The sequence below is a fragment of the Neltuma alba genome, unplaced genomic scaffold (genome assembly GCF_004799145.2).
Source record: "Neltuma alba isolate B1F8T4 unplaced genomic scaffold, ASM479914v2 tig00011443_pilon, whole genome shotgun sequence".
Lineage (NCBI taxonomy): Eukaryota > Viridiplantae > Streptophyta > Magnoliopsida > Fabales > Fabaceae > Neltuma > Neltuma alba.
The window spans coordinates 137,925-150,895 of record NW_021636125.1 but is presented as its reverse complement, the minus strand read 5'-3'; the positions used below and the strand labels follow the sequence as shown (position 1 = coordinate 150,895).

Below are 12,971 nucleotides of genomic sequence, written 5' to 3'. Positions count from 1 at the left end.
GTAATTTTTTTTTCGTATCGCTAGTCTAAACTTCTTCTCCCCTCTAATCCTACAAAATGTAATTACGCAGTTTACTGCAAAATCAAGATTCAGGATGTAACATCCAAATTTAATTTCTTTCCTGAAACACAGGTGACCAACCGATCATCTTTTTTAATTTTGGGTTAAGGATTAGGTTGATTATTGGGCAAGAAATGGTATAGAATATGATTAAACGAAAATGCGACCACCGATCATTAATATAAGAACTAATTTGATATTTAATTTGATTTTAAATACCAGACTTCAATTCACTTTATTTCTCATATTTATTTATTTTTTAAAAGTAGTCCTTGTAGTAGTTGCACATGTTAAAATTTCATTAAATGATAATTTTAGCTAATACATATGATTAGCAAAAGTATTTTTAAAAAAGACAATACCTATTTACTACAAATAATTGATTTAAGTAATTTTTTAATTTACTCATTTTAGTTAACTAGCTTTTATATTAAGAATTGGATGTAGTATAATAGTGTTAGAAGGAAATGCAATAATTAACTTCTTGGATTTGAGCTAAGCAGGATAAATTCTATTCATTCAAAATTTGATCTAAGGGTTGAAATAGAAAGTAAAGAGAAAGTGTAAAGAAATCAAATACCGAAAAATAGGGTTAAACAGAAAAAGAGTGCCGAAATTTAAACAGAACTTTGGAATGATTTTCCATCTTCGATCATCACCATTTTATGAAAGTAATTTGTTGACAAAAAAAAATTCTAGAAGTAGTTTTCCATCTTCCATCAAAATCATGATCACAATTGTAGCTTTTTTATCAGCAAAGAAAATGAAAAGAAATGAATGCCTACCTTCTCCTTTCCCTCCGTTCATGATTTTGAAGGTTGGCCTTTTGCTAATTTTGGCTCTCTTGGTACATGCAGGAAAATGAAGTAACATTCCTCTTGTCCTATAATATTTTCCCCCTTAATATAATTCACCTCATTAAATTTATTATACGAAGTTATTAAATTTTAGAACAGTATTGATAACATGTAAGATTTTTCTTGTTTCTAATAAAACATGTTGCAATCACCTTATAAATAACATTAGAAGAATATTCTTTTCAAAATAAGGAAAAATTACTCATAAATTTTGAGTAAGGGAATAAATACAGAGAGATACCAATAAATTTAAGGGAGAATTAGAGAGAAGGACCTGATACGGATGATATTTATTGGAAAGGATAATAAAAACTATAATTGTTTAGAAGGACCAAATACTAAAATATAAATTAGAAATACTGTTTTGCCCCTAACTAAATTCCCAATATTCTCTCTCATCATATCCTATAATTATCCTTTTTTTTTAAAATGGAATAATAATAACTTATTCACATTAATTCAAACTAATTAGAATTACAAAGTGAAAACCAATTCTAATCAATCAAATTAAATTAATGACTGACACAAATTAATTTATTTTTCCATCATTTTTAATCAATAAAACTTTGTTTAAGCTTTCTGAATGATGAACTTATCAAAGTTATAAAAGTCATCCACATTTTTATTTATTTATTTCATACTCTTATTTTATTTTTATTTTTTACCAAAGTACTCTTATTTATTTCAGGACATTAATTATAAATTTATAAACCCAACCCTTAGAAATAAATTGAATCATATTGGTTAATAAAATTACAAATTTCAAATAAAAAGTAACATATGAAAGTCATTATATCAACATGTATTTATTATAATAAAAGTAACTATGATAGTTTGAGTGCCAAAATTCAAGTTTGAGTCTACCTAAATATAAAAGATAAAATTGAAAGAGCTATCTCTATTTAGATTTGATAAAAATTTGACCTAATAACACCAAATATCAAATATTGAATAAAAGAGCTTTTTATTTGGGTTCAATGTTTATTGTATCTTTTCCTGCCATATTTTTTTCTCAACAAACTCTCAGTGTTCAATTTCGTACATAAAAAGGCTTGAACTTGTATCATATGAACGATTAATGATATCAAAGTCTCGGAAAAATACACATGATATGGTAACATTTACCACACGATATGAATGTATAAAGTGCTAACATTCATAATAAAACTCCGGTCAAAAAAAAAACATTCATAATAAAAAATTGCTACAATATTTTTTATTTTTATAAGTTATGAATAATAGGATATGGTGAGAGAGAATATCCGAGAGAGCAAATTAGTATTTTTAAATATATATATTTTAGTAGTTGGTCTTTCTAAATAATTACAATTTTTAAAATCCTTTCCAATAAATGTTATCCACAATAGGCCCCCTCTCTAATTCTCCCTAAATTTAATATTTTTATAAGTTTAACTTGTAAATAACACAATTTGATATAAAATATTACAGCTTCACTGATAAATATAAACCGTTAAATTTGATTAGTAAATACTCCTCCGGTCCTTAATGTAAGACCTATTTAACTAATTTGATTAGATTAAGGAAGTTAGGTAAGTTAGTTAATTATAAAAAATGTGACACATTTTTCCTAAAATACTATAATTATCTTTCTTTATACCCCATCTTTCTCTTCTACTTGATTATGATTGAGGGAGTATCCATAGGGGTAATTTAGAGAAAATTGATAAATATGAAAAATGGGTCTTATATTTAGGACCAAAACCAACTCAACAATTAGGTCCTATATTAAGGACCGGAGGAGTATAAATTTTTTAATTTTCCTTTCTTTATATCTAATTCTTTTATCTATTATGGCTGATTTTTTTTTTTTCTAGAAGCAACGAGAAAGATGAGAAATTTAACTTTTAGGCGTTGGGTCGTTCTATTAGTAAACTAGGTGAAAGGAGAAACAAGCATGCCATCACTGCCACGCAAGATTGACGAAAGCTACTCCGGTGAAATTAAAAATAACCAAAATTCTGAGTTTTCTAGTTACCGCGAGCCAAGGGATAAGTAGAGTTCGAGAGAAATGAAGAAAAAGGTGTTTGTTTTTGGATAACTCTGTCACAACAGTGCCAATCAAAAAGGAACATGTGTCCCAAGAAGAAAAAGGCCAATATACTTGTGTACGAACACTTGATTCTTTGTTTCTTCAACAGAAGACTCAAGTCTATGTTCTCCGAATGGAAGACAGCAAAGGAAGAGTATGTGTTACTGGTGGTACTGGCTTCATAGGTTCTTGGATCATTAAGAGACTTCTTGAAGATGGCTACTCAGTTAATACTACCGTTAGATCCAACCCAGGTTTCAATGTCTGTCCATTTATTTGAAGCAAATATATAAACTTTCAGTTCACTGTCCAAAGCTGTTTTTCCTTGTTGGGTTTGTCTTGTTCATGTACAAAACCTTTGTTTCTTTCTTTGTTTATCTGAATTCAGCAATATTTTACAGATTCAACTAGCTAGTATCATTTTCCTCTTTGGGAAGATGGGATCTTCTGATTTTGTTTTCCATTGCAGAACACAAGAAAGATGTGAGCTTCCTCACAGATTTGCCTGGAGCATCTCGGAGGCTACGAATTCTAAAGGCAGACCTGAGCGAGCCAGAAAATTTCAAGGAAGCCATTGAAGGGAACATTGGAGTATTCCATGTGGCGACTCCGTTGGATTTTGAGGAAAAGGAACCTGAAGAGATTGTGACCAAGAGATCCATTGATGGAGCATTAGGTATTCTGAAAGCTTGCCTTACTTCAAAAACTGTGAAGAGGGTTGTTTACACTTCCAGTGCCTCTGCTGTTGATTATTTTGGCGAAGAAGATGAAGTGAAGGATGAGAGCTCATGGACTGACGTGGATTTGCTTAGAACTTCGAAGACATTTGGATGGTCTTATGCAGTTTCTAAGACATTGACAGAGAAAGCAGTGCTTGAATTTGGAGAACAAAATGGATTAGATGTTGTCACTTTGATTCCCACTTTTGTTGTTGGACCCTTCATTTATCCTAAGCTACCTGGCTCTGTTGGCTCAACACTCTATTTTTTGCTTGGTACAATGCTTTAACTTGGTTCTGAACATTTATTTATAATCTTATTTGGTTTATGCTGATAGTTGAGTTCTGTATGTCATTTAAATTCTGATGCAGGTAAGAAGGGGGGGCCCATATAACTATCAGCAAACACCTATGGTTCATGTTGATGACGTGGCAAGAGCACATATATTCCTGCTTGAACGTCCCAATCCAAAAGGGAGATATAATTGTTCTAAATGTTTGGCAACCATTGAAAAAGTGACTGAAATAGTGTCTGCTAAATACCCAGAATTTAAGATACCAACCCTAGAGTAAGAGTTCTCTTGTCCTTGTTCTTCTTCTTTGTGCTGATGTGAAAATTGGATTCAAGTAAATCACCTGACTTCTCTTATATTCATTGTAGTTCCTTGAAACAAATCACTGGCGTGAAATTTCTAGACCTGTCGTCTAAGAAGCTCATAGATGCTGGATTTGAGTACAATTATGGACTTGAAGAAATGTTGTTGGATGCAATTGAATGCTGCAAAGAAAAGGGTTATTTGTAGGTATATATTATAGTGTCATGTCAAAATTAGCCTGTCAAAATATGGTGTGTGTAAGGTGTTCAATAATAATATGACAAATATCTAAATGGCCTTGAAGTCTAATGATACAAATGCTCCTTGTAAGTAAGAGGTTACTGGTTAAATCCCATTAAGTAAACTTGACCTATTAGTATAGACTTCTAATTCACAAAATATATATGTAATAAAATATTGATGAGTATATAATTGTCGTTTTGGCAAATATATGTGTGCGATTGTAAATTAAATTGCATTACAAATTTTGGTTCAGCATATCTCTTTTTAATATTATGACTACACATATATGTGTGTGTGTGAAATGCTGTTTTAACAGAATGTGGGACATGATATGTATTGGTGATAGGCTTGCCCTGAAGGTTTTATTTGTACAAAGCAAAGTTTGTTAGTGGAGGCTTTGAATTTATATTGGCAAGTTCATATACTAAGGAAATAAGATTTCTGGCTTAGTCCCTTCTTTACACATCTGCTTTTAACAGCAAATGATTAGTATAAAGATAATAATGATCTGGGGTTATTACTATTTTTCTGAACCCAAAAGAAGTTATATATCACTGATTTAATTAATTTTTATATGAACTTGGGAGAGAAATAAATATGTGAAGGAACTCAAGGAAGGAGATAGACTGATATATATATATATATATATATATATTGATTAAACTGTTGATACTCACATACACGACAAGTGGTTGATGTAAAGGGTTGAGATTGACTTTAAAAGAATCGCTTGATTGTGATGAGTGAAAATGAGTGTTTTTTGTACACAACTCAATAACCCAGGCTAGATTGACTGTCATCCAACTAACTGAAAAATGAATAGGAAAATTTGTAATATAATTCTTTTATTCTTAAATATAAAAGTTAGATAACTAATTTATAGACATTAAAAAAATTAGTTATATTAGTTTTCTTATAATATCCCTTCAAGCATTTGCATTAGAAACTGCCCTCATTGATAAAAATCTTCTTTATCATATGCAATCAATAAAATTGTTTTAAAATGAATTATAAATTTATGAGACAGAGTGGAGAGAAATCTTATATATAGAATCCAAACAAATCTCTCAACTACCTCTCATATTTAGGATCAACTAAGTTAATTTTTATAAAAAGTCAATAGCTTATAAATTGTACTACCTCCAACTCTAAATACTCCCTTTAGTTATTATTATAAGCTTTAAATAACTTCATAAATAATGAGCAAATAGTTAAAATTAGTTTAAAGCAATAGATATGTTAATAAATTAGAAAAAGAATGAGAGAAAATTTGACAAGAGGGTATGACAAAGCTACAAAGGAGAGAAAATAAATAATTAAAAACAAACTTAGAAAAAAATGCATTAAATATTTAAACAAACCCTAAATTAAAACTTATAAAATAGACCATACTCTCTCCAAATTTAAGCTTATAAATAGAACTGAAGGGAATACAAGATTTACACTACAAACTAGATCTTATATTTATGACCAGAACTAGTAGTATAATTAGATATGGATATAAATGGCCTTGGGTGCATTTGTGCTAATTCTTTGAAATGTTTATATTATTGATAACTATATAGGTGAGCTGGCACACGACTGGAATATTGATACTGATTATGCTTAGATGTTGGCTCATGAAAGTGCTAATTTGGTTGGCTAAACTGGGGTACAAGTTTAAGAGGGTCATGTTTTCGTCTGTTAGAAGTGGCCCTCAAGAGGTGGGATATGGTTAGATAAATGGGGAACTGAGGTTACCCCCTTTTTTTTCCCTCTCTCTCTTCTTCTCTTTTTCTTTCTTGTCCCCCTTTTTTTTTGGGGGGATTCCTTTAAGTAATAATACCAGTCTGGTAGATAAAAACAGGCGCCTTTAATGAATGAAATTATGAAGGTAATGAATTATGCACTGTTTAAAACAATTTGGGTAAAACTTAACTCCTAAACGTAATACTAAAAAATATACAAGAATATAATATGGACAATGGAAAGAAAAACAAATAAAGTTCTGTTTTGTTCAGGATTTAGGGAGTGTTTGGCAAAACCAAAACCACGGTTTTAGAATCACTTTTCCGCAAAACGAGGTAACCTCCTCCACATATTTACTTTGTAATCCGTAAAAGCACTTCTGAAAACATGGTTTGATTTTTATCCAAACACCCCTTTAAAGTATTTAAGTTACCTGCAAGTAAAGTTCTCAACAGTAAAGACAACTTTTGAAACGATGGATAACTAGACAACGCTGCGAATTGCAACCCCCCATGTGGACCAGAAATGGATAGAGCTGCAGATATTTGACACACACACACGCACACACAATATATATATATATATATATATATATATTCACAGCCCATTTAAGATCTCTCCTCTGAATTTCTGTTAGTCTGTGTCTTGTCTTGAAATTGGAATGGAAGGAGGAAAAGAAAGAACATGTGTCACTGGTGAGGGCGGCAAAGAAAAGGGTTATTTGTAGAGTTATAGTATAAAGAGCTTCCTGATTATCCTATGAAAATATGGTGCATGGAAGGTGTTTTATTTGTCTTTATAGCAAATATGCTGTGATTGAAAATAAAAGTGACAAATTATTGTCTGGCATATATGTTTGTATATATGAACACTATGACAATGTATGAAATGTTCTTTTAACAGAACATGGGCAAAGATCTGCATCACTGATGGGCTCATACTGAAGGTTAATTTCTGTAAGCAACCTAGTTTGACCATTAAAATCTTTTGAATGATATTTACATGGCCTCGGTTCTGTTAATTTAAATCTAATCTCAAATTTATTGGCTCATTCATAAGGAGTTTGTTTACCTCGAAAATGTAACAAAATATTATATTTAATCATCTAACTTTATATTTTTTTAGTCCTATTCACAAGACAGTTCCAGCATATTTTACACTGACCGAGGAAAATCTTAAACTTCATTAACTCTCATTTAAAATTTAATAAATTTTAAATTTTATCTCTATTTAATATATATTATACCTCATGTAATCAAAGTCAGCACAATAATAAATTATGGATAAAATTGTGCATCCATACAAAAAATTTCTCTCAATATCCTATAAATAGGATAAAAAATGTCTTTTTTTTCTGCCCTATAAATAGGATCACAGGACTATACGTTTTCAATTAATCCCTTAATTTTATAAGATATTATTGTTGTTACTTTCCAACGATAATTTTTTCTGCTAATTATTGTTATTTTTTAAAACTAAGTTTGCTATATTAGTGTTTGTATTTGAACATGTTCCGAAAATATCTGAAATATCAATGTCAACATCTTTTATTAACATACTAGCATTAAACAAAATAAAAATACACTCTATAAATTAAGTCAAAATAAAAATTTGTGTGAAGTTAAAAAATTAAGAGTGTATATTTTTTTTCCTTTTTTTATGAGAGCATTTTTGCCTTCCACCCCATGATATTTTGGATATTTTGAAACATATGGCTGAAGTGAAAGCCTCACTGCATCCTAGTGATCCGGCCCAACTGCTGGCTTGGGTCTGGCATCTTGCAGTTAATGAGGGATCTACTGTCAAATCAGTTAAAAAAAAACAGAAAAATACTATCTTAACTTCATAATAACCAGAATATCCGTTAAATTTGCAAAATGCCATTTTGGTCACATGAGACCAAATTGACATTATTATATCAAATAAAAAGATTAAATTGCCCTTTCTTTTAAATATTGTTTTTAAAGTATCACAGACCCACTGGTCGACCGGTCGCCGGAGCTCCGGCAACGGTAGTCACCGGAACTCCCGCGACCGGCAGACAATTGGTCACCAGGGCTCTGTCGGTCGAAAAAAAATTTTGAAAATTTTTACAACTTCAGTATAACGGTTAACAACTTTTGTGATGCTATTAACAACTTCAGTACAACAGTTAACAACAGGTTTTCTGAAAAATTCAACAAGTTCCGACGGCCGGAAATAAATTTTTTGAAAATTTTTACAATTTCAGTATAACAGTTAACAACTTTTTGTAACATTATGAACAATTTCAGTATAGTGGTTAACAATAGGTTTTTGGAAAAATTCAATAATTGAACTCTAGAGCTCTGGCAGTCGAAAACAATTTTCTTGAAAATTTTTACAACTTCAGTATAACGGTTAACAACTTTTGTAACGCTATTAACAACTTTAGTATAGCAGTTAACAACAAGTTTTTTGAGAAATTCAACAAGCTCCGGTGTCCAAAAATAATTATTTTGAAAATTTTTACAACTTCAGTATAACAGTTAACAACTTTTATAAGGCTATTAACAACTTTAGTATAGCGGTTAACAACAGATTTTTGGAGAAAATTCAATAATTGGACGTCGGAGCTCTAGCGGTCGGAAACAATTTTCTTAAAAAATTTTATAATTTCACTATAACGGTTAACAACTTTTGTAACGTTATTAACAATTTCAGTATAGCAGTTAACAACAGGTCTTTTGGGAAATTCAACAAGCTCCAGTGTCCGGAAATAATCTTTTTGAAAATTTTTACAACTTCAGTATAACGGTTAACAACTTTTGTAATGTTATTAACAATTTCAGTATAGAGGTTAACAACAGGTTTTTTAAGAATATTCAAAAAATAACATTTTTACAACTTCAGTAATGCCGTTAACAAACTCAAAAACTTGTTGTTAACTGTTATATCAAAGTTGTTAATAGATATACAAAAGTTGTTAACCATTGTACTGAAATTGTAAAAATTTTTGAAAAAAGTAGTTGTTAAAGTTATAAAAATGCCATTTTTTCGAATTTTTTTTAAAAAAACCTGTTGTTAAATGCTATAGTAAAGCTGTTGATAGAGTTATAGAACTTGTTAATGACATTATTGAAGTTGTAAAAATGTTACTTTTTAAATTTTTTGAAAAACTTATTGTTAACTACTATATTGAAGTTGTTAATAACATTATAAAAATTGTTAACCATTATACTGAAATTATAAATATTTTCAAAAAAAAAATTGTTCCCAGTCGCCGGAGCTCTGGCAACCAATTGTTGAATTTTCCTAAAAACCTGTTGTTAACCGCTATACTGAAGTTATTAATGGCGTTACAAAAGTTGTTAATGATCGTACTGAAGTTGTAAAAATTTTCAAAAAAAATGTTTCCGGCCATTAGAGCTCTGGCGACCAATTGTTGAATTTCTCCAAAAACCTGTTTTTAATTACTCTACTAAAGTTGTTAATAGCATTACAAAAGTTGTTAACTGTTATACTGATGTAAAAATTTTCAAAAAAAATGCCGGAGCTCCGGCGACCAATTGCTGAATTTCTCAAAAAACCTGTTGTTAATCGCTATACTAAAATTATTAATAACATTACAAAAGTTGTTAACTGTCATACTGAAATTGTAAAAATTTTCAAAACAATTATTTCCAAACACCGGAGCTTGTTGAATTTCTCAGAAAACCTGTTGTTAACTGCTATACTAAAGTTGTTAATAACATTACAAAAGTTCTTAACCGTTATACTGAAATTGTAAAAATTTTCAAGAAAATTGTTTCCGACCGTTGTAGCTCCGGCGTCTAATTATTGAATTTTCCCAAAAACCTGTTGTTAACCGCTATACTGAAGTTGTTAAGAACGTTACAAAAGTTGTTAATTGTTATACTAAAGTTGCAAAAATTTTCAAAAAAATTATTTCCAGACACCAGAACTTGTTGAATTTCTCAGAAAACCTGTTGTTAATTGCTATACTAAAGCTGTTAATAGTATTACAAAAGTTGTTAACCGTTATGATGAAGTTATAAAAATTTTCAAGAAAATTTTTTTCGAACGCCGGAGCTCTGGCGTCCAATTATTGAATTTTCCCAAAAATTTGTTGTTAACCGCTATACTGAAGTTGTTAATAACGTTACAAAAGTTGTTAACTATTATACTGAAGTTGTAAAAATTTTCAAAAAATTTATTTTTGGTTGCCGGAACTTGTTGAATTTTTCAGAAAACCTGTTGTTAACTGTTATACTGAAGTTGTTAATAGCGTTATAAAAGTTATTAACCGTTATACTGAAGTTGTAAAAATTTTCAAAAAATTTTTTTCGACTAACGGAGCTCCGGTGACCAATTGTCTACCAGTCGCCGGAGTTTCGATGAACACCAGAGACCGGCCAACTAATGGGGCTATGATACTTTTAAAACAATATTTAAAAGGAAGGGCAATTTGGTCTTTTCATTTGATATAATAATTCCAATTTGGTCTCATGTGATCAAAATGGCATTTTGCAAATTTAGCAGATGTTTTGGTCATTATGAAGTTAAGATAGTATTTTTCTGTCTTTTTCTCTTGTTAATTTTATTAATTTTGATTACCTTATAAAATTTTATAATTTCAATGTTTTATCACATTTGTCGAAACTTGCCGAAAATATATTTAAGAGATTATATAGAGCGTTTAAATTTATTATTTAAAATTTTTAAACACATTTTTGCTACAAAATTTATAAATACATTTAGTCAAGCATGGGTCTATTAAAAGAATTAATCAAATTCTCTATTAAGTTTTTTTATATTTACATCAACTAAATTACTTAAAGTTCTGTACCATGATAAAAACATTAAATAAATAAAAAAAACCCAAATAAGAAAAAAAAACACTCTTAAATTCTTTAAAATAATTTGGGCCAAAATTATGGATTTAATATAAACGAAGGGTAAATTAGTAAGTCAAATTTATTTTAAACATAGTTAATAGCTTAGATTTTAAGTGTGTAATTTGAAAATAAAAGGGAGATCCATAAAATTAAGATGAATTTTAAAATGAAAATCATAATTTAAGATCCTGAAATTTGAAAAATACAAATAAGAATTTTTGACAATTTCACTATGGCTTTTGATAATAATAATAATAGATCATAAAGTTATCAAAACCCATAGTAAAATTGTCACGGGTCTCTATCTGTGTTTTTCAAATTTCAGAGTCTTTTTGTTGCGATTTCAACTATTTTAAAAAAAGGTTACAATATTTTATTCCATATTATAATATATTTTTATAAAATATACTATTTTCTATAAAAATATATATTTCAATTAGGGTTAAGATGCATCTAATATTCTAGGACATTTTGTGGTGCCTATAACATTTTCAAATATTTTTCAAGAACATTCAGTTCTCTAAAATATTTTTTTGTCTTAGGATATTAAGTGCACCAAAAAATACTTTAAAATGCTGAACGGATTTAAAAAAATATTTTAGGATGCCAAATGCACTATAATATATTTTAAGTTGCTGTATGTACCGAGAAAAATATTTTGAAATGCTAAATATACCTGAATCACATTTATTAATCCTCTCGTAAACGGCCAAGAAAAAAAATCCTCTCGTAAATCACAGATTAACCTTTATAAAACCTAATCTTCGTTTGACACTTGGAAAGAAAACAAGAGAGGCAATGACAACTCTGCTAAGATGGAAGAAAAATCACGAAGAAAGACTTCTTCTCCCCTATAATCCCACAAAATGTAATTACTCATTTTACCGCAAAATCAAAATTCAAGGTGTAACATCCTGATTTAATTTCCTTCCTAAAATATAGGTGAACAACCGATCATCTTTTTTAATTTTCGATTAAGGATTAGGTTGATTATTTGGTAAGAAATGGTATAGAATATGATTAAACGAAAATACTACCACCGATCATTAATATAAAAGGTAATTTGACATTTAGTTTGGTTTTAAATATAAGACTCTAATATATTTTATCTCTCATATTTATTCATTTCTTAATGTAGTTTTTATAGTAGTTGCACATGTTAAAAATTTCATTAAATGATAATTCTAGCAAAGACATATTATTAGCAAAAATATTTTAAGAAAGATAACGTCTATTTATTATAAATAACTAATTTAACTAATTTTTTTAGTTTACTCATTTTAGTCAACTAGTTCTTATATTAAAAATGAGATGTAGTATAATAGTAGTAAAAGGACATGCAATAATTAACTTCTTAGATTTGAGCTAAGCAGGATAAATTCTATTCATTCAAAATTTGATCTAAGGGCTGAAATAGAAAGCAAAGAGAAAATGTAAAGAAATCAAATACCGAACTTTATGAAGGTAATTTGTTGACAAAACAAAAATTCTAGAAGTAGTTTTTCATCTTCCATCAAAATCAAGATCACAAATCACATTGTAGCTTTTTTATCAACAAAGAAAATGAAAAGAAACGAATACCTACCTTTCCCTTTCCCTATGCTCATGATTTTCAAGGTTGACTTTTTGGCTAATTTTGGCTCTCTTGGTTCATGCATCGAAACGAAATATTATCTCCGGTCCTATTTATAATTTATGTAGATTAAAGAAAGAAGTTAAGTTATTTGTAATAAATACATATTGTCTTTTCTAAAATATCTTTACTAATAAAGTGCATTATTTAAAACTATTATTATTAGAAGGTCTATCTTAAAAAAAAATACATAAATATAAAAGACAAAGTGGATTGAAGTCTTATATTTA

General features: G+C 29.2%; 1 protein-coding gene and 1 long non-coding RNA gene across 3 annotated transcripts in view; one reads left to right on the top strand and one right to left on the bottom strand.

The window, feature by feature from the left end:
* LOC114713666 (uncharacterized) overlaps nucleotides 1-4,216 on the bottom strand; it is an 18,605-nt gene extending 14,389 nt beyond the window's left edge. The window contains exon 1 of the long non-coding RNA XR_003737359.1: nucleotides 4,082-4,216. This is a non-coding gene — a long non-coding RNA (uncharacterized LOC114713666). The remainder of the gene's footprint in view (nucleotides 1-4,081) is intronic.
* The window catches only part of LOC114713661 (vestitone reductase-like), a 23,741-nt gene continuing 13,870 nt past the window's right edge, over nucleotides 3,101-12,971 (top strand). Inside the window, exons 1-3 of one of the 2 annotated variants that reach the window (XR_003737358.1) lie at nucleotides 3,101-3,221; nucleotides 3,437-3,961; nucleotides 4,058-4,254. Coding sequence is in view for 1 of the 2 variants with exons in the window: in XM_028898326.1 (XP_028754159.1) it covers nucleotides 3,101-3,221 (121 nt within the window). In the remaining variant the exon portion in view is untranslated. The remainder of the gene's footprint in view (nucleotides 3,222-3,436; nucleotides 3,962-4,057; nucleotides 4,255-12,971) is intronic. The other variant, XM_028898326.1, reaches the window with a different exon arrangement.